The sequence below is a fragment of the Diuraphis noxia genome, unplaced genomic scaffold (assembly GCF_037042655.1).
Source record: "Diuraphis noxia isolate RWA-SAM2 unplaced genomic scaffold, SU_Dnox_SAM2 contig0001, whole genome shotgun sequence".
NCBI lineage: Eukaryota > Metazoa > Arthropoda > Insecta > Hemiptera > Aphididae > Diuraphis > Diuraphis noxia.
Genome location: NW_028301711.1, coordinates 14554986 through 14578207, shown reverse-complemented (window position 1 = coordinate 14578207; position 23222 = coordinate 14554986). Strand labels below are relative to the sequence as shown.

Here is a 23222-nt window from a genome sequence, read left to right as displayed (position 1 = left end):
GATAGACTGATCAGGATGTTATAATATAAAGCTGACGTTTATAAATAATACAATTTACCTTATTATAAATTACGGGACTTGAATGCCTAGTTACTTATTATTATAATATCTAGTCTAGTATTTAGTATAGCTAAATTTGAATAGATCATAACTTTTTTTTCTATAAATGATAAATGGTATAAACTATTTTATATACAATTAATGTCTACAGAGTTTAAATTAATATCAAAGATATTTAATTATTTATCTATTACAATAATTTAAAAAACATACTAACTGGATTTTTAAATTTAAATTTTAGGTGTTTTAAGCAAGAACAAATGTCTTAGTTCGATATTTAAAGTGGACTGTATACTTTTATTTTAAGTTGGTTAGTGTTCTATTATATTATACACAATAATGATCTTCGGTGGACGGTAGTACAACGTTCAAGAGACTACGAATGACAATTGACAACTGATCAGCAAAAACATTATTGTCGTTACGATCGACAGGCGAATAAATGTTATCGCCGGTCGTGAAAGTCGAGATAGTACAATTTATTACAGTGATGTTATAGGTACCTACCTAACATACCACCCACCTTGAAATAATAATTTAAAATATTTCAATAATTACAATAATAAATAATTATACAATTTTTGCTATTCAATAGCAGATCACAAATATAAATAAATACAAAAAATAATAATAATAATAATAATATTTTATATGATTGCCTTCAAAGGGCAAAGGACATAATAATCGGACTGCTTGTTTGAATTGACCACTTGAGGTTGAAATGGTTGCCACACAAATGACTCCGTCATTTCTGACTTGCACTTCTTCAGCTCATCCTATTTTCCAGCGCAAAGGGGGAAGATTATCCTCACGCAGGAGTACAACAGTGCCAATTCGAAGCCTAGGTCCTCTGCGATATTCAATGAAAACTTATAACAATCAAATATAAAGACAGGCTAATCATTAATCGTAGATACGTAATATTAGTTTGCCCGTCGCAGCCATCCCAATCGTTATACGTCGCGTCGCGGAATATTGTGTTTTTATTGTTTTTAATGACTTTTATCCTACTTGGTATATTTTAAATAATACTTAATTTTTTTTTATAATGGATGCATTTATAATTCGTTCAACTGACAGCACTTCAGTGAGTGAACAACCAAAGAAAAAAATTAAATTAAATATCAGACGTCAATATCATGAAGATTATTTAAACATAGGATTTTCTTGGTCCAGAAATGTAGACGATCCTCGTCCATGGTGTCTTGTATGTGGCGAAAAACTATCAAATGAATCAATGGTTCCGAGTAAACTAAAACGTCATTTTTCCACTAAGCATTCTCATTTGGTTGATAAAAATGCTTCATATTTTCAACGTTTACTGAAATCACAAACACGACAATCTGAAAAAATGACAAAAATAGTGACCATTTCTGATAAAACTCAAGAAGCTAGTTATCTAGTAGCAGAGCTTGTAGCTAAACAAATGAAACCACACACTATAGCAGAAAAACTTATTTTACCTGCTTGCCGTGAAATCGTAAAAGTACTTTTTAGTGAAGAAGCTGAAAAAGAAGTATTAAAAATTCCTATATCTGACAACACCATTAGTAGACGTATAGAACACATGTCTGAAGATATTAAAGAACAAGTATTACAATAATCCCGTGACTCTCCATTATTTGCATTACAACTAGACGAGTTAACGGACATAAGCGGACAAGCACAACTTTTGGTATTTATACGCATAGTTACCAATGAAGACATTGTGGAAAATTTTTTATGTTGTAAAACACTTCCTGAGACAACTAAAGGTGAAGATATTTTCGAAATCGTGGACCATTATCTGAAATTTGCCAATTTACCATGGAATAAATGCATTGGAGTATGTACCGACGGAGCTCCCGCTAAGACTGGCTTAGTCAAAGGTTTTATTTCTTTTGCAAAAAAAAAAAAAATGAAAATATTATTTTTACTCATTATTTTCTACATAGAGAAACCCTTGTAACAAATACATTGGTAGGTGATTTAAAGGAAGTTTTGGATCAAGTTGTAAAAGTGATAAATTATATTAAAAGTAGTCCACTAAAGTCAAGGTTGTTTGAAAAAATTTGTGAAGGTATGGATTCAGATAACTCAAAATTACTTTATCACAGTGCAATAAGATGGTTATCAAGAGGCCGGGTATTATCCCGTTTTTATGATTTGAGTGAAGAAATAATTGTATTTTTAACAATAGAAGAATCGAAATACGAGTTTCTTGGAGATGAAAAGTGGTGGATAAAAGTTTCTTTTTTAACTGATATTTTTGAACTTTTGAATAAATTAAATACAAGCATGCAAGGTCGTAACGAGAATATCCTAACATCATCTGACAAACATATGGCTTTAAATGAAAAATTAACTCTGTGGAAAACTCAAGTTGACCAAAATAAATTGACTATGTTCCCACGAACTGCAGAGCGAAATTTCGTTAATTAGCGAATCTATTGTGTTACAGAAAGACAAAATTACGAAATACTTTCCTAGCATAAATGTGCGGAATCCATTCAGCGTATCAGTTAACGAGGTAATCGGTTTGACATTCGCCGAAGGAGACAATCTTATCTCACTGAAAAATGATCGAACATTGAAGCTAAAATTTAAAGAAATGACAGTCAACAAATTTTGGATATATGCTCAAGCAGAATTTCCTGAAATATCTATAAAAGCAATAACAATTTTACTACCATTCTCCACATCATATCTATGCGAACAAGGATTCTTAGCAGTCACCACAATAAAAAGTAAAAAAAGATAACGACTTCGATCCGTAGAAGAAGAACTGAGAGTGAGTTTGTCGACAGTTCGTCCTAGAATAAAACGTTTATGCACCACACGTCAAGCTCAAATATCTCATTAATCGGTATATTTTTATTTCATTGTACAACATTATTATCATATAAAATAAATATTTCTGCCAACAAATTTTTTCATCATTGTTTGAATTTTTTGTTAAAAAGGTTGAAAACCACTGAAATATATACAGTAAAACCTGTGTAATATGGAAAACGTTGGGACCGGATATTTTTTCCATTTTAGACAGGTTTCCATTTAATACAGGTTGTAAAAAAAAAATTTTCTCGATAGATCTTTATCAAATGTAATTTATTATTTATTATTTATTTATTTATTTCATATATTTTACATATTATTTATTATTGGATTTTACTCCAAAATTCATCCAATGTTTTTTGTTTTGTTATTTGACTTGCCATTTCCTTTTCTACTAAATTTTTCAAGTTGAGAATTGATTCAAGAAGTTCATTTTCATTATTTTGATCCAATGCGAACATTTCTAATCGTTTTATTTCATGGAGGGCGTTGTTATACGTTTTAATATCATTGCTGTGCAATGGTACATTATCTGTTTCGTCATTGGAACTGGATTGTTCAACGTCTATTGAAATTGAAGTGAAAGGTTTCACTGTAGTATCAGTAATAATATCAGTATTATTAGTACATAAATGCTTATCGATGTTAACATATTCATCACTATCTACTTTTACATTTATTGTAGAACATAGCAATTTAAAATCGTTATCGTTGTTATGGCTTAATTTAATATTATTACATTTTCCCGCTGTGTTTGTATATTATTTTATGTATTAAATGTATTATTTGTATTATCTTTGCTGCATGCAGTGTTATCAATTATATGGCTCAATTTATATTTTATTGTATCTCTATAACACTGTACGCAGCTAAAAGTAATAAGGCTGGACGCAAAAGCTCCGTTTTTTGTTCCTTCTTCTTCTATATACTCCGTCGGCATAAAGACGTTTCATCGTCGATTCAATTTTTATAAAATAAAAGGCACTTGTGCTAAGAAAATATATTAGTCGCAGCATCAATTCTTTTTCATTGTATCCATATCCATCATATTATCAATCATCAGTCTTCACGAGTAACGTATTGTTCCAAAAATATTATTATTTGCATTTTGGTAATTTATTTTCCCCAGCACCTGATCGAATCATTATTAATATTCAAGTTGTGTGGTGCTTCTTCCTGTGGCCCTGTGGTTGTGATTGCGCGTCAGCGGTTACAATAAAGCGGTCGCACGTGTGCGGTTGTTATATTATTTTAGTATTATTTAGTATTATTATTATTACATACGTCCCCGGCACGGTCGCGTGCGAGAAAATCCACCGCTTTATGTAACCGCCTGTATCATGTATTGTGACTTGTGAGTAGTCTTTATATATTATTTATATTCTGGGCTGAGTGCCTATGTAGTACTTTTTTATTATATATATTGTAGTATTCTTTATTATATTCATTGTATTATTCTAGCCAACAGGCAGATATTGTAGTATTCTTTATTATATTCATTGTATTATTCTAGCCAACAAGCAGATATTGTAGTATTCTTTATTATATTCATTATATTATTTTAGCCAACAGGCAATTATTGTATCACCCTTTTAACTTATTAATTTGTATTTTTCTAGCCAACTGAGGCAAATATTGTATTAATTTTATATTCATAAAAATACAGTCCACTTATAAATAAACTCAATCAAAGCAAGCCTAACCGCTCTTTGTTATTAGACATTTTGGTCATCTTCGAACCGGATCGTTGTTATATAATAAAATAGGTAGCATTGATTTAAATTTAAATTGTTATAAATTCATTTTAATTGTTAATAAGCACATAGTGCAATATCAATCAATGTAAAGCACATTTGTTCAATTGTATTGTATTCTTAATGTATTAATTATTATCAAGTGTGCTTAGGATTAAGTAAACTCATCACCATGAACGAAGACGAAGGCAAGATTGCAAATCAATTGGCAAGAAAAATTAAATATATGGTCACCTCTCTAAATGCTTTGAAATCATTCGCAACCACTTCAAGTCCAGATGTCATTAATAAGAATCAAGTTCACAGTCGAATAGAAGAACTGAATGTCATGGGTCAGTCATTTGAGGAAATGCAAGACAAGTTGGAATTGTTGGAGGAAAAAAGTGATGATGAAAGAATTGCAGAACGGCTCAACTTTCAATCAAAATTAATAGATGTCAAGGCATGCTTGAAAGGAATGTTGGATAATGACTCATTAGACTCAAGCTCAGTTACAACATCAGCGTGTAAGGAAGGACCAAACAGAACACTTCGGCTACCAGCTATTGAGATACCAATTTTTGATGGGAACCTACAGAACTGGACCTCGTTCATAGACAGTTTTAACGCTGTGTTTCATGATCATCCTGACTTGGAACCAGTACAGAAATTCCAATTTCTAAAATCACACTTAACTGGGACAGCAAGTGATGTTGTAAGAAACATCCCCCTAACAAATGACAATTACAATCAAGCATATGCTAAGTTAGCTGAGCGCTATGAAAATCCAGGACTCATCATTCAGTCTCATATCCGAGCTCTGTTTGATACACCAAAGGTACAGTTTGCTTCGGCAAGTCAATTACATCAATTACACTACCATGTCGTCACCAACGTACGTGCCTTGGAATCACTGAAACAACCAGTAAAGGAATGGGACGCATGGTTAGTGACATTGTTATGCTGTCGGCTTGACAATATCACCGTGTCTGAATGGCAATTAAGACAAACATCAAAACAGTTACCTACATTCACTGACTTAGAGCAATTTTTATCGAACAGAGTAAATGCTTATGAGGCAAGTGAAATAGCAGTTGCATCTACAACCAATGATAGCTATTCCAAAATTAAGGCAACAAAAAACCAAGTGACCAAGGCATGTTTTGTTGCTCAAGAAACCAGAAACAGCCAGTGTCCAATTTGCAACTACAAACATGAAATATATGGATGCTTTAAATTCAAAAATATGACAATATTAGAGCGTCAAGAAGCTGTTCGAAAACAAAATATATGTTTTAACTGCCTGTCAACTGGACACTCTTATTCAAGTTGTTCATCTGGGAAATGTAAACACTGCAACAAAAAGCACAATACCTTGCTACACAAGGATACTCACCTTGATCCACACCCGGAACCAGATCCACAAACACCTAGTCAGTCAAGTCTAGAGACGCCTACTCCTGTTGAACCTCAAGGAACCTCCCGAGTACTTTGTGCACATAGTCAGAATAACAGTCATGTACTGCTTGGAACAGCAACAGTGAAGATTGAAAATAGTACAGGCAGACTGATAAAGGCACGAGCGGTACTTGACAGTGGTTCACAGATTAATTTAATTTCAACCAAATTAGCAAATAAATTAAACCTTCCAAAACAAAAGGGTACAATGCCAATCTGTGGAGTGGGATCTTCTGTGATGAACACTTCAAACTGGGTACATGGAAAATTGCATTCACTGAATTCCAACTACTCAAAAAAGGTAGAAATGTCCATCATCGGAGTAATTACACATCAACTCCCTGCGGTATATGTTAATGTATTTCAATGGCAATTGCCTGAGCATGTTCAAAACAACCTAGCAGATCCTGAATTTTATAAACCTAGTAACATTGACCTATTGCTGGGAGCAGAACTGTTTTTTGACTTGCTTGGCAATGAACAATGTAAGGTGAACAATCAGTCAGTTACTATTCGCAACACCAAGCTCGGGTGGATAGTATCTGGGAAGGTAAACCAAGCACAAAACCCGGTACCATCAATGTGTTTACTGGCATCAATCTATAATGATGACAAATCTTCGACCCTGTGCAATGAAGCAGTTGAATGCGAAGAGCATTTCAAGTCCACGTATACTCGAAATGAAGAAGGCCGTTTCAGTCTCAAGCTTCCTATCAAGGACATCTCAGTTCTAGGATCTTCATATGAAATGGCTCGTCGACGTTTCTTTATTTTGGAAAAGCGATGTCGCAAAACGATGAGTTACGTTCAAGTTATATCACATTTTTACAGGAATATGAAGCATTAGGGCATATGTCACAAATTAAAAATGTTGATGCAGTACATACCAACTGTTATTATCTCCCACATCATGCAGTGCTGAGAGCAGAGAGCCTCACAACAAAAACAAGAGTTGTCTTTGATGCATCTGCCAAGACCACCAGTGGTAAATCTCTAAATGATGTGTTGATGAATGGTGGAGTTGTCCAAGATGATTTGGTGTCAATATTATTACGGTTTAGAATGCATAAGTTTGTCATGACTGCAGCCATTGAGAAAATGTACCGACAGATATTAATTGACCCAGAACATAGGACTTACCAAAGAATACTATGGAGAGACTCACCGGAAAAGGAATTGCTACATTTTCAACTCAACACAGTAACTTATGGAACCACATCTGCTCCATTCCAAGCTACTCGGTGTTTACAAGAACTTGCAAGGATAAGCGAAGCAGAACATCCACAGGCTGCTCAAGTAATTAAACAAGATTTCTATGTTGATGACCTGATAACAGGTTCTCACACAATTGAGAATTGTCAAGAAATCCAAAGAAAGGTCACCATGATACTCCAGTCAGCAGGAATGACTCTTCGAAAGTGGTGTGCAAATAGTTCACATCTAATCGCTGGGATAGCAATTGCAAACGACGATCCTCATGTCATGCTTGAGTTAAATGACACTGATACCACCAAAAACACTTGGACTAGTATGGAACCCAAGAAGTGATCAACTTCTTTTTAAGGTGTCACCTCATGTAAAAGAACATTTATTCACCAAACGCACATTACTCGCAGACTTAAATCGTGTCTTTGATCCGTTGGGATTTCTAGCACCGGTTTTAATTAGTGGTAAAATATTCATTCAGCAATTGTGGCAACTTAAACTGGATTGGGACACTGTACTTCCAGTTGACATGTCTCAACGTTGGCATAATTACACTCATGAACTTAGTCAGATTGACCAGCTCAAGGTACTGCGCAAGGTGAAAGATCATCCGTACAACAAATTTGAACTGTATGGGTTCTGTGACGCCTCCATGAACGCATATGGAGCATGCATTTATGTAAGACAATGGCAACCAGACAATACATTCACGTGTCATCTTCTGATAGCAAGGGCTCGAGTAGCACCTCTAAAGGTATTGTCAATTCCAAGATTGGAATTATGTAGTGCCTATGTGTTGGTAACGTTAATGTCTAAGGCAAGAAAGACACTGAATGTAAGCCCAACATCTTGCACATGTTGGACAGATTCATCAGTAGCATTAACATGGATCCGGGGAATCTCAAGTCAATGGAACACCTTTGTAGCAAATCGTGTATCTGAGATTCAGACATTGACAGAAGAAATGATTTGGCAACATGTGAGAACAAAGTTGAATCCTGCAGATCTAACGTCTCGAGGAGTAAAGGTACAAGAGCTATTACACTCAAATCTCTTGTGGCATGGTCCAACCTTTCTCCAGCAGCCAGAAGCTGAATGGCCAACAGAATGTTCTTTCACACCATCTAGTGAAATCCTTGAAAAACGTCCAGTTCAGTTTGCGCTTTTGGTCCAAACTCGGGAAAACAGTATTCTGGCAAAATACTCAAGTTGGACAAATTTAATTCGCATTACGGCATATCTAAAAAGGTTTATGCACAATACACTTCATAAATGTCAAGAGAGATACATTGGTCCACTGTCAGTAAAGGAATTAAAGAATGCCAGAGATGTATGGATTAATATTGCTCAAACAGATGCATTCAACGATGAAATCAAGTCACTTAGACTAGGCAAATCTTTATCCTCACACAGTAAACTCATTACATTAAGTCCGTTTCTGGAAGAAGGTGTAATCAGAGTTGGAGGACGGTTGCAACGATCTCACTTACCCATCAATCAACGTCATCCATCAGTATTACCAAAGAAGCACACAGTGACTGAACTAATCTTCACAGAATATCATATAAAATATCTGCATGCAGGTCCCCAAAACCTCTTGACAAGAGTTCGCCAAGAGTTTTGGCCACTTGATGCTACGAGAACTGCTCGGCGCATTGTTCATTGTTGTCAGATTTGTTATCGTGCAAACCCAAAATCGTTTCAGTCCAGCATGGGTGAACTACCTCGGCTAAGGGTAACACCCAGCAGACCTTTCACAGCAACAGGAGTAGACTTTGCTGGTCCAATACAGTTATATTCTGGTCCAAGAAATCGAACAGTAACCAAAGCTTACATTGCAGTATTTGTGTGCTTCAGCACGCGTGCGATTCACCTATAGGCTGTGAGTAATCTCTCAGCACAAGCCTTTTTGGCTGCTTTACGTAGATTTTTTGCTCGACGAGGTCAAAGCGCTCATATATACTCTGACAACGGAACCAATTTCCATGGAGCCAGGGCAGAATTGAAACGCTATTACAAAGAGCACTGCAGCAACAATAAAACTGTAATTGAGTCCCTAGCAACTGATGGTACTCAGTGGCACTTTAATCCACCCAGTGCACCACATATGGGCGGACTATGGGAGGCTGCAGTTAAGTCAACCAAACACCATCTTCTACGCATCACAGGGTCAGCCAAACTTAACTTCGAAGAACTAACCACCATGCTATGTCAAGTTGAAGCGTGCTTGAACAGTAGGCCACTAACAGCACAATCTAGTGATCCAGAAAGTTTTGCGTTCCTGACACCTGCTCATTTTTTAGTAGGTGGTTGTCTAACTCTACCTCCTGAACCTCAACAACCAGAACGACCCGTGAATTATTTAAAAAGATGGCAACTAGTCCAAGGTATGACTCAAGGGTTTTGGCGACGGTGGTCATCAGAATATCTCAGATCTCTCCAACCCCGAATGCGTTGGACCACTGCTGACAAACTTTCCATAAAGATTGGCGACCTGGTACTAGTAATTGAGGACAATCAACCACCACTCAAATGGCATCTTGGCAGAGTGACGAAGCTGCATCCTGGTTCAGATAGCATTGTAAGAGTTGTGACCATTCAGATGTCTGGCGGCAGAATATTCCAGAGACCCATTGTCAAGTTATGTCCACTTCCATATGCTGCCCCTACGATGATGTTCCTCCATTCCTTCAGGAGGGGGAGAATGTTATGGCTTAATTTAATATTATTAAATTTTCCCGCTGTGTTTGTATATTATTTTATGTATTAAATGTATTATATGTATTATCTTTGCTGCATGCAGTGTTATCAATTATATGGCTCAATTTATATTTTATTGTATCTCTATAACACTGTACGCAGCTAAAAGTAATAAGGCTGGACGCAAAAGCTCCGTTTTTTGTTCCTTCTTCTTCTATATACTCCGTCGGCATAAAGACGTTTCATCGTCGATTCAATTTTTATAAAATAAAAGGCACTTGTGCTAAGAAAATATATTAGTCGCAGCATCAATTCATTTTCATTGTATCCATATCCATCATATTATGGTGCTGCTCGGATATGCGGTCTACCGATGGGACGCGGTCTACAAACATACATGTAGACCGCATATCTGAGCAGCGATAAAAAAAAACATTAAAAGATCAAATTGACCCAAATATACTTTGCTGTAATATAATGCGTATACCTACGATATAGTTTTGTATTTTCCACCTATATTTATTGTTGGATACTAAAAGACAAAATCACTGATATATCACAGTGTGGTAGTGTATTTATTAAGTTTGTTAATAATCGAACAGCCGTCGATCAGTAACCTAACCGTATATTCATCATGCAATTAAAAGAGTTCTATTCGACCATCGCCTGTAGTGAAGAAAATGCCACTGCATTTTTAAGGGAGCATGGCTTATTAGATACTGCCAACGAAACGTTACCATGCCATAAGTGCGGTAGTGAAATGGTAAATAGTAGTAAACGTGATCGCGGAGGTGAATTTCGTCCGGTTCTTCGGTGCAAAAAAAAAGGGTGCCAGACTTCACGCAGTGTACGACAAGGCAATAAATTTTTTCACTATGAGGACTTGAACAACAAGTCTAATAGTAAACTAAAATTGACAGAAATATTAGAATTGGTTTTTTTTTTGTATTGGACATACCTCTTAGAACAACAGCCACACTAACAGGTAGGTGCCAGGAGACAGTTACTGACTGGCTTAATATGTGTCGTGAAGTATGTTCAAGTATTGTTCAAAAACGACCAAAGATGCTGGGAACTGTCATAAATCCAATACAGATTGATGAGGCAAGATTTGCCGGAAAAAGAAAATATAATCGTGGAAGGTTACTTATTGGTGATCAACCCGCTTCATCAGAAGACAGTGATGCTGAAATATACAACGGTAGAAACCATGGACGAAGAGTTGATGGACCTTGGGTTTTTGGGCTTAAAAATGGTTCTGACTGCCGATATTTTTATGTTCTTCGAAGAGACAAAAACACATTACTACCAATTATTCTACGAGATTGTGAAGCTGACTCTGTTATTCATTCAGACGAGTGGGCAGCCTATAGATGTTTGAAAGATAATGGATATATTCATAACACTGTTAACCACCAGCAAAATTACGTTGATCCTTTGAAGAAAGCTCACACTCAGAGCATAGAGAGATCATGGTTGGATGCAAAAACAAAAATTATGAAAACGATGAGAGGCACAACCATGCAACTTTTGCAATCGCATCTCGACCACTATTGTTGGAAAGTTGCTAGGAAAGAAGAACCTGATTTATTTATTGCATTTTTGAGGGACACTAAAGCAGTTTATCGTTAAGGTTTTTATACATAAAATTATTTTTAATATTTTTTTACATAATTTTTAATTTTCTTAGTAATATTTTTTTTGCTTTTTTAAAAAATATTTTTGACTTATGACATTTATATTCTGGGCTGAGTGCCTATGTAGTACTTTTTTATTATATATATTGTAGTATTCTTTATTATATTCATTGTATTATTCTAGCCAACAGGCAGATATTGTAGTATTCTTTATTATATTCATTGTATTATTCTAGCCAACAGGCAGGTATTGTAGTATTCTTTATTATATTCATTATATTATTTTAGCCAATAGGCAATTATTGTATCACCCTTTTAACTTATTAATTTGTATTTTTCTAGCCAACTGAGGCAAATATTGTATTAATTTTATATTCATAAAAATACAGTCCACTTATAAATAAACTCAATCAAAGCAAGCCTAACCGCTCTTTGTTATTAGACAATCGTTATCAATAATGGCATCTGTTGGCTGGTCCAAAACTAAATTAAACCCGGCTTTTATGAAACATTTTTTGACTGTATCTGGTTTTATTAAGTTTACAGATTTATTCAACCAATAAATTGCATCTAGTACATTAATTTTATTTGACAATTCATTAACACTTTTTATGTTATCCATACTTGCTAGTAACGATTGTAAAACCATTTTACGATAATTTACTTTAATCGAATAAATAATTCCTTGGTCCATTGGTTGGGTAAGTTATGTCGTGTTAGCTAGAAGCCACGCTAAACGAACATTTGATAAATTTAAATGCGGATGACATGTTGCATTATCAAGAAATAAAATAACTCTTCGATTTTGTTTTTTTAATTTATTGTTGAATGTATGCAACCAATCTTCCATTATGCTTCCAGTCATCCATGCTTTATTATTATTAGCTCACCAAATTATTGGAAATTTTGTCGGATCTACATTTTTATAAGCGTTTATAGTTCAATTTTTTACGAAATCTGTCGAAAACGCTAATATTCGCAAGTAATTTTGAAGTTGAAAAATCATAAAAATTTTTGTGTTTATAACTAAGGATTAAAAATACAACACTAAGTTTTCCATAAGTTTTCCTTCAAGTAGCTATAGAGAAAACTCGAAACATCATTATAGGAAAAATTTTAAATGCGTTTGAATTTTAAAATTTTACGAAATAGTGAAACGATAACGATTTATCCTTAAACGATTTTAAATATTTGTTATTATTCAAAAAGTATATGTAGTAGATACTTAAAAATTTCACCAGTTATTAAGATTGGCATTTTCCTTACATGATTTAATTTTCAAAATATTTTGACTTTTTTGAGATATTTATAGACAACTAAAATTTTCAATTTTACTAAATATTTTTTTTGGAGTGTCGATAAATTTTTTTTGGCCCTATAAAAATACTTGAAATTTTAATACAAAGTTTCTCATAAGTTATTCTTATAGTGATTAAAAAATTATAAGAATACATTGGCACAATTTTTTTTTATTAGCATATGAAGTTCAAATATTGACAAAAATTCGTCAAAACCATGAATATATTTATTTTTTGTGTCTGTTATCTCGTTTTGGGGCAGTAAAAGTGCTTCGATTTTTGACTTCAGTACCTTATTCGAATATTCGATATTCGATATTGTTACAATAGCAGTTGAAAAATAAAAGAAGTTCATAGTCACAATTATTTTTATAAGCATTCAAATTTTTAATTTTGACATAATACGTAATAATCACAAAAATTCGCAAATTGTTTTAAGCTAGAAATTCATAAAAAATTTCTTTTTAAATCAAAGATTTTAAAATTTAGTACAAGATTCCTTAAAAATTTGTCAATCTTTATCACAAAAAAAATGTCCACCGGAAATTCAAATTAAATTTTTATTAGCATTTAATTTCAAATATTGACAAAAATTTGTCAAAACCATGAATAATATTTGCAAATTATTTTGTAGTTCAAAATTCATAATATTGTTTGTATTTATATCTAAGGTTATAAATATAAAATTTAACACTAAGTTTTCCATAAGTTTTGCTTCAAATAGCTATAGAGAAAATTTGAAGCGTCATTATAGGAAAAATGTTTTGAGCGTTTGAGTTTTAAATTTTTATGAAATCGCGTAATGATAACGATTTATCCTCAAACCAGGTATTCGTATATCTAAGATAATATAAGGTTATATGAATATGATAACTACATGATAACTAAACTAATTGATTAACCATGCTATATGCAAAATGCGTCTTAATTGAAAAATAAAATATTTGTTTCAAAATAGAATACATATATGACAATATTTAAATATAATTTATCCTAGACTGACAAATCATCTCCGTTCAGAATCGTTTTTCGTATACAATGATACCTATCATTGCATTCAAATTTAATCCCATCCATTACAGTAACCTACTGTACAGCAGAGCGACATCCACGACTTACCCGCTTTTTTTTACAGCTGTATTTTATATTTACAATTAATGATAGGAGTTTTTACTTTTTAACCAATTTTAATTTTCTTATTTTATATTTTAATTAAAGATGCGAGTTAACCTAACTCAAAATCAGACAACGTAAATAACATAATGTGTAAAATATGAGTGATATAAATTAATGCAAAAACGTGATTTAGATAAAATGAACATAGGATCCATCAAAATCGCTGTTCATTGAGCTAATAAGCTACTCAGAGGTGTATAGCCCAAAAAAATATCATTAAGTAGGTAACATTTCATTTTTAGGTAACAATTAATTTACACCCAAAAAAGTTTTTTAAGGAATTAGATGTTAAACATTCTCTAAAAATTATAAGCAATGAAAGCAGGGTAAAATTAAATAGGAAATTATTATAACTTCCATAATATAGGTATGTTATATTTAAAAAATATCACAATTATTCTTAAGTTTCTAATAACTCAAAATCAGCCAACGTACAGTTTTTCGGATTGTTGGACCTAATCGGTCAAATTTTTTTTTTTTTTTTGGGGGGGGGGGGGGGGGGTGGCTGCGTGAACTTGCCCCCCCCCGCCTGATTTTTGTTTTTTGATTTCTAACTTTTCTGTTGGCTTGAAAATTCACAAATTTAATTTAAAATTTAATTCCGAATTTGAACAGCCAGTCGGGGGGCTGCGTGAACTTGGCCCCCTGAATTTGTTTTTTTATTACTAAGTTTTCTGATAATTTACAAATTGGGAATTTAATTTACAATTATTTACATTTGTCCGGAAGCGATCAGATGGATTGCGGTGGGCTACGAGAACTTGGCCCCCGAAACTTATTTTTAACTTAACGGCCAAGGGGGGGGGGGGTGTTTACAAATTCAGGTATTGAATTTACAATTATTTGCAACAAATTTTAAAAGTTTTGCACAAAGTCGGGGGGCCAACTTCATTTACGTTGTTTGTATTATGATTATTTAAGCCATATATATTACATTTTTTGTTTGTATCATTAAAATTATTTGATTTTTGTTTTTCTGGCATAATTAGTGATTTTTAAATTATTTGTTTTAGTTCTTTAATTTCATTACTTATTTTATTTTCTTCTACAATTGAGTTATCAATTTGATTTAATTGATTTTGTATTATATCGGTTTTAAATTATGATAGAGTATGAACTGTATGACCTGTGATCATAAATTCTATCATTTCGTATTTGCTTACATTTTCTTTTAATTCATTTAAATTTTTATTACCCAGAATACCTATATATATACTATGTATCTAGCAATATTTGGTCTAAGTCCCTTCATGATATTATGAACGATTTCCTCTTGTGACATATTTTTATTTATTCTCTTACACAGAGATTCTGCTTCATTAATGTATGTGACGTTAGGTTCATCTTCTAATTGTTTTCTTTTTTCTAAAATTAGTCTAATTATTTCGGTTTGAGCAATTGGTTCAAATTCTTTGCGTACATTTTTTTCAAAGTTCACCGATTTAATATCGGAAATGTAATCTTGTATTTTATCAAAAAAGATTAATGCAGGTCCCTCAAGGAATGCTGCGATGTATAATGTTTTGTCATCGTCTGACCAACCGTTTATTAAAGCGGATCTATTATATTCTTTTAAAAATTAATCTATATTATCTGATATTGAGCCAGAAAATTTATTTGGTTTAAAATAAGGTCTCTTATTATTGTCATTCATTTCTACTTTTTTGTTATTACTTATAGGATCGCAGAAAAATGTTAGGGAGTTTATTGTAAAAAATGCACTTTCTATGGATTCTCCTTTTAAATAATTTAATAATCTATTTCTAAGCTCTATAGCTGTGCCAGTTGATATTAAGTTTCTTCTGTTAAGCTCTATAATTAGTCCGCCTATGTTCAATTTATGAACCCATGATGTTTTAATCTTAGAGAAATCTATTTTGGAAATATCAAGTTATTAAATTTGGTTAAATTATTAGGCATGTGAGTAATGATTTATATTGAAATTTATTTTGATAATGTATATAAAAAAAATATAAAAAATATGATTAATGTTATTTGAATGAATTTACTACATTTATGTTAGTGATTAATATTTTATTTATTTGTTCATTGAGAAAATTAATTTGTAGAAAAATATGTATTATTGTATTTGTTTACTAGTATATGGGTAATTTTTTATTTTATTTGACTTGTTCGTAAGCAAGTAATATTATTATATTTATTATTTAGTTGTATATTTTTATTATTCTTTTATTTAAACTTTATTAGCAAGTAATTTTATTATAAAATTTTATTTATTTATTAGCAAATGTAGCTATTTATTATTACATTTAACTTGTTTATTAGCAAGTGAAATTATAAACCCATTTCAATAATCAGTATCTTTGCTAAAGTATTGGAAAAAATAGACTAATTGCATTTTTAAAGGAAAAAACCTCTTGGCTCTTATCTAACAATCAATTTGGCTTTAGAAAAGGTCTAGGGACTATTGATGCACTTTATAATGTATCAAAATATATCTATAATGCACTTGACAACAATCAAAAAGCTATAGGTAGCTATAGCTATTTTTTTGGATCTTGCTAAAGCCTTCGATACTGTCGATCATAGTCAACTATTAATTACTTTTCCAGGTTTTGGTATTGTCAATGAAAGTCTTAAATGGTTTTCAAGCTATCTAAAAAGTAGAGTTCAATATGTTTCATTAAATGACCATATGAGTAATGTATCTTATATTAACTGTAGTGTACCACAAGGCAGCGTGCTTTGGCCAGTTTTTTTCATTATGTATATTAACAGTTTATGTAACATGAAAATTAATGGATCTATTGTTACCTATGCTGACGAAACCTGTTTATTTTCTGATGCTACATGGGAACTGGTGTATAATAAATCAAAAACAGAATTAAATAAATTCATTCTGAACCTAAATTTAAAAAAAGATTTCTGTCAATTATGATAAAACTGTTTTTATTGCGTTTTCTATTTATAATTGTACTCTTAGTCTTAGGGACTAATAATATATAATGATAGTCATATAGCTGGCGATTCAAACGACTTTAAAATTAAGAGGGTAACAAAAGTCAGATACTTAGGACTAATGCTAGACTGCAACTTTAGATGGAATATCCATGTACAAAATATTATTATGCGCTTACGAACTGTTACATATAAGTTATTTTGTTTGAATAAAACTCTCTTCTCAGATTCTATGAAAATTGTTTACTTGTCACTATATCAATCTATCATACAATATGGTATAACTATATGGGGTGGTGCCTTTGAAAAAACACTAAAACCACTAATATCTTTACAGAATAGAGCTGTTCCTATCTCTCTAAATAAAACAGATCGAGTTGGTTCCTCTAATAAAAATTACAAAGAACTGGGTGTACACCCACTAAATCTGTTACATAAAAAATATTCTATATCTTTTTCTTTAAAAAATAATTCTAAATTCGATCCGAATATAAATAAACATAAATCTTTAAAATACAATCTAAATGTCAATTACTCAAAAAAATGTTTTGGTCAGAAATTTGTTGACTATTTATAGGGCTAACTTATTTCAATTACCTAGAAATTAATGTCAAAAGGTATCTTAGATTAAGTAATATTATTAATATAAATAAATACCTAACTTATGTTTTTATAACTAATTTGTAAATTCAAGTATCTAGTTTATAACTTCTTATTTATTTGTTTTTGTTGTCATATTTGTAAATTGTATATGCTATATTTTAATCTCTAAGGAAATAACTTTGTAAATAACTCGCTACCTTCAACTCAAGCTATGCTTAAAGAAGGTAGCTAAATCAAAAATGTTTAAAATGTCTATTTTAGTATAGGTACTAATTGTACCAGTATTTTTATTATAGTTAATAAATGGTTTATTAAAAAAAAAAAAGTAATTTTATTATAAAATTATATTTATTTATTAGCAAATGTAGCTTTTTATTATTTTATTTATTATTTTTTATTTGCTGCAGTCAGTTAATTTAAAGAATATATGTTAATATTCGGCTAAGTTGAAAAAGAAAGAGAAAAAAAAATAAAAACTCTCAGTTTACAAAAATTGAACTAGTGTTGGGCGCCACTTTGTAATGAGTTAAAAATAAGGTTAAACGTGTATATGAGATAAATAATAGATATTTTAATTCAGCAATGTGTAGTGATATTTCAAATCATTAATGTATCTTTATGATAGAACAGTTAAAGGTTGTCTTCTCTTTATATTAAGATTTATCTTTAACTCATTACTTTAATATTATCATTTATTATAATATTTAATTGGGGGTGACTAGGAGAGTTTTTCTTTAGTTCAAATTTTAAATAAAAAAGGAAATGCTTGAGGAAAGCTTTGAGTGTCGAATAAATTTGTCACTTACCTTTTGTAGTAATTGTGAAGCAGAGTTACCTATGTAAGACTTTTCTTAATGTATATTGGATGTTGATCAGAAAGAATATATTGAAATAAAAATTATAACGTTCAAAGAAATATATTGCAACTGATTTATTTTAACTTTAAAATGACATAAATTAAGTATGAAAGAAAAAAAAATGAATGAATAAGGTCTGAGTGAGCGACTGAGCTCATTTTTGGGTGTCGTGTGGACTTATTTAGACCATGACATGAGATGCCGCCTTTGATCCAATTGAACCATAGACCACGGCATACTCTCTCATGTGTATTATTATTATAATATGATAAAGATAACTATTGAAAGAATTACATATTATTAACATGTTGATTTTTATGAATAAAATTAGTTGTTAGTATGCTATGATCAGGCCCGTCGTAAGACATTTTCCGCCCTAAAGCGAATAAAAATAATAGTTAAATTTCTGTCTTTTTTGGAAATTTAATATTACAATTTGCCGCCTCGATTTTTTTAAATGTGATGCCGCCCTAAAGCAACGCATGGCTTGCTTGTACCCTAGCGACAGCCCTGGCTATGATATATTGTTTAATTTATCGTCTTAAATCTAAAGTATAGTCTGAACATAGTTTTATAAAATATGATTTACATAATGTGTTTATCATTGCAATGTTGATAATTTTTATAAATAAAACTGATTGTTAATATGCTATATAGTATATTATTTAATTTATTGTCTTAAATCTAAAATATAGTCTAAACATAATCTAATAAAATATGATGATATACATAATGTATACACTGTATATCATTACAGATTCAACACTTTTACAAACATTGATAAATTATTTAAAACTGAATACACATAATCACCTAAATTTTGTCTTGATTAAATTTATTGGTAAGTAGTTAGTTAGTTTACAATTTACATATTACTGACTTTTCATTTATGTCACACTTGACTAATTCGCTTAGGTTAACAGAACACAGGAACAATACAATTGTATATATTATTGCAATAGCCAGTCAGATGAGTTTTGAATCACGAAGTAGATACAACAGTCATTTTTACATTTAAAAAGAACATAAATATTTTGATTCAATTATTTCAACTTGTAATTTGCTAACTCTTGTATTCTTAAATATACCACCCTTAAAAAAAGTTTTTCTTCTTTATACTATTATTACTATCCAATAATTTAATAAACATTGTATTCGTACTATATCATATTCAAATGTGTTAGTCTATGAACTTAGGTCATACGTTCTTAGGACCTGTTTAATAAAACTAAACTAAAATAAACTTTTTCTGTATCGATTCAACTAACCCGTTCTTATAACCAGTTTGTGTAGTGTGAATAGTTAACCAAATACTCCTTAATTGGATAATATTTAATATAAATCATCAGCTATTTGGTTTAAATAAATAAGCACATAATATAGAATTACAGTATTATGTACAATAAAAATAATTAATTAATCAATATAATGATTGAATTGTAACTTCTAAAACCATCTGCCGACTTTGTAGTTAAATATTGATCTTATGTAATTTTTCTATTACCTATATAATTTTTAGTTTCAAAAATGAAGCTATTTTAATATATTTGTAAGAATCTAATAAAATACATGAAAATCTTTTTTACAAAAATTCTGGTTCAATAAATACCCAACCATTAAATATTGGAATAAATATAAAATATATAAGTTCATATCTCATATAAAATAATTGAAACACACATGAAAACCTTTTTATTCCTTCAGTTGGGAAATTTCTATTCAAACCATTAACATTTCGATAAAAAATACTAGTAAGATGCTCTGTCTCTTGAATGTTCTAAATACTTATAATGTATCATATTCTCTCTTTAGCTTAATGGCAAAACTAAACATTTTTATATTTTTACCATCACCATACTGAAAAAATCAGGTGAAAAAAAAACACTATTTATTTGAATAATATTATAATCATTCTATGTATATTTATTTTCCAAGTATCTTTCTTATGATAAAAATGTTTGTATTTATTATTTCTTAAATATTAATATAATATGATGTACCTTAATATATAATTGTTATAAGCAATGGCAATAATATGTAATATTGTGGATCAGCTAGATCGTTTCTGATAATTTTAATTTTAATTTAAGTGAATTGTTTTAAAAAAAAGATTTAAAATAAAATTGTATACATTGTGTTGGAAGGGATACAGGAAATGACAGAGATAATAAGCATTTAATAGCACTCATATTACGCTCATCATTAGGGATCATTGGGCTTGCTGTCGATGTAATATTCTTATCTTCTGATATTTCTGCATTTGATGCTGAGCGTGTATGTCTGTTTTTCAATGTAGACTTTTGGATCTGATTCATTTTATCGAATTTAAGGTGTCGAAATATCCAATCTTCTATTTGCATGGGGTATACGTCTTTCCTGTTCACATTTAACAATGAACTAGGACTGGTGAGGGGCACAATTGAACTAGACCCACCATCTTCACCACTTATTTTATACATGGATTGACGTCGACTTCTTTACATGTAAAAAATTGAATGTATTTAGACATATAATTACTAGAAACAGGAACATATTTAATACTTTTGAATAATACCATTCCTCAATTACACAACGTGTATAGATTTAAACCCAAAGCTGGGCTTTAACCGATTAAAAAGTTAAGTTACTTTTAAGTGTACTTAAGTAACATAACGAGTTAGTTTTTTGCTAAAAGTTAAATTTAACTTAACAAGTTAACTATTTTTACTTTAACTTAGTGTAACTAATTTTTTTTTCCAAACCATGAAGTAATTTATGAGTAAATTCATTTTGTTGTCAAGTTAAGTTATTTTTTTTTAAAGACCACAGATTTTAAATATTTTATTCTATTTTGTACAAATTAATTATATAAAAAATAAATAATAATCGTGCGATATCGATGGCATAGTACACTTTAGTAAGATACATTTGTTGTAAAAATAATAACAAAAGTAAAATGTGGACTGTGCAGGCTCTCCAAATTTGCATAATGTTCTATTAAATAAAATTTACCTTTAAAGTATAGTATAGCGGCTTTTGCGAAAAATATATATGGTCTATTCCTTGATGCCGTTAAAAAAAAGTATGACTTACCTCCGACCTGCTTCATGTTGGATGGCAATGGGCTGAGTGTTGGTAGACTTGGTCGGCGATAATGCTGACAATGGGTGAAGTTTAGGCTGTAACTGCATCATTGTCCACACATCAAGACCTTTGTAATTAGGAACGATCATGGTTTGCAAATTTTGGTAGGATAGTGTTCCTGACAATTTGTTAATGCGAGCTGAAATTATGTTGTTATGTATTATGTTTATATGCATATGCATAAAAAGTAACGTGTTGAAATAACAAAAAATATACCTGGACATTAAGGAAATTCATAGCATATTGTAAAAATAAACAAGATTGTTTATTATTTTTTAAACTACAAATGCCTTTGAAGAATGAAAAACGATAAATCTTTAGGACTGTCTCTGCTACTAATTATTTATATAATTTATTATATACAATTAAATTACTTATTCATTAATATTTGAAAATAAATACAAGTATACAATTTAAAAAAAAACAATGTATAAATAATAATGTTCTTGAATCATGACTAAATTTAAAGTATAATATAAAAATAAATATTACCTAACTAACCCATCAATCAATTTTAAATTCAAAGATATTAATTTGGCAAAAATTATCCCATAAAGAGATTGTCAACGCAATTATTTTCTCTCGCAGACAAACGCGTAACAAAGAAAATATTTTCACCTGAAATCATTTTTTTACGATTTTTGAGTAATGTAACAAAAATTATTATAGATGATAATAATTATGAGTTTGAAAAATTGGTTTTATTTCTATTATTATTTGATCTTGAAAACAAAACAAAAAAAAGTTTGTAATTTTAAATTATGTTAAAATTCATTTTAAACAGTATCTATGAAAATTAACAAATCAAAATCGACATGACAAATATTATTCTTTATCGTTTTTCGTTTTTGTAATGGGTGATTTTACTACAAGATAACTCAAAAACATAAAAAAAAAAATTATTCCACTTAAATGTGTTTTGTCTATATTACGCGTAGGCCAGAGAGCGAAAACAGTGCGCTGACCCATCTTACTTAATAATGATATTAACGATACTAAAACGATACTGATAAATAATTTAGATATTCGGTTTTCAGAGGAGATTTAGATACTCACCGTTATAATATATATCCGTATTAGAGTTAACATTGACTGCCTCCCCGGGGATAGCACCGACAGCGATGATTGAGGTGATCAAAATCAAACTTATAGTCGTCATGATTTTGGACAATGATGGCCAGAACAACGAACATGGAACTCAGAAGCAAGAAATTCTACTACCTACGCAGTAAGTTGACCCACTAGCTCGACGAAAACCGGTCGTAGCTGCGCAGGCCACCGCGTCTTCGGAGCGCTAGTGTTGATCGTTGCCACCGCACCTGGCGTATACGTAGTGATTTGATTATCTTCACGACGTATCGACACTATCTCCGCGAACGCGCGCTATTATATTGATATAATTCGTATCAATTATTTTGTATAACATTCTGTATGCACGGCGGCAGCTGACTACTACGACGAACACCGCCGATTGCCGTACACCACTGACCAATCACAAACCACCTGTCTCCGGCATGGGGGGTCTGTCTGAACGTTCCGGCGGCTCAGTGTGCGTGCGCGCAAGTGGGTCAACTTACGGCGAATAGAGTATAGTTCCCTTTTATAAGCCATCTCGTTATAGATATTTATCGCATAAAT

The 23222-nt window shown here is 31.4% G+C and overlaps 6 protein-coding genes across 6 annotated transcripts; 5 read left to right on the top strand and 1 right to left on the bottom strand.

The window, feature by feature from the left end:
- The first annotated feature begins 1108 nt into the window (after positions 1-1108).
- On the top strand, positions 1109-1663 carry LOC107169485 (protein ZBED11-like). The gene has a single exon (XM_015519236.2). It carries the CDS (start codon positions 1109-1111, stop codon positions 1661-1663), a length of 555 nt encoding a protein of 184 aa, XP_015374722.2.
- A 458-nt stretch (positions 1664-2121) lies between these two features.
- On the top strand, positions 2122-2800 carry LOC149059882 (zinc finger BED domain-containing protein 5-like). The gene is made up of 2 exons (XM_089226763.1): positions 2122-2421; positions 2501-2800. Exons 1-2 carry the CDS (start codon positions 2122-2124, stop codon positions 2798-2800), a joined length of 600 nt encoding a protein of 199 aa, XP_089082889.1.
- Positions 2801-4800: 2000 nt separating this feature from the next.
- LOC149059881 (uncharacterized) lies at positions 4801-6912 on the top strand. Its single transcript, XM_089226755.1, has one exon. It carries the CDS (start codon positions 4801-4803, stop codon positions 6910-6912), a length of 2112 nt encoding a protein of 703 aa, XP_089082881.1.
- A 5-nt stretch (positions 6913-6917) lies between these two features.
- On the top strand, positions 6918-7613 carry LOC107169486 (uncharacterized). The gene has a single exon (XM_089226750.1). It carries the CDS (start codon positions 6918-6920, stop codon positions 7611-7613), a length of 696 nt encoding a protein of 231 aa, XP_089082876.1.
- A 187-nt stretch (positions 7614-7800) lies between these two features.
- LOC149059880 (uncharacterized) lies at positions 7801-10587 on the top strand. Its single transcript, XM_089226745.1, has 3 exons — positions 7801-9090; positions 9151-9852; positions 10534-10587. Exons 1-3 carry the CDS (start codon positions 7801-7803, stop codon positions 10585-10587), a joined length of 2046 nt encoding a protein of 681 aa, XP_089082871.1.
- A 9759-nt stretch (positions 10588-20346) lies between these two features.
- Positions 20347-22867, bottom strand: LOC107169490 (uncharacterized). The gene is made up of 3 exons (XM_015519242.2): positions 22641-22867; positions 21534-21723; positions 20347-20936 (listed from the first exon to the last, which is right to left on the bottom strand). Exons 1-3 carry the CDS (start codon positions 22741-22743, stop codon positions 20561-20563), a joined length of 669 nt encoding a protein of 222 aa, XP_015374728.1. The 5' UTR covers positions 22744-22867; the 3' UTR covers positions 20347-20560.
- Positions 22868-23222: the final 355 nt, after the last annotated feature.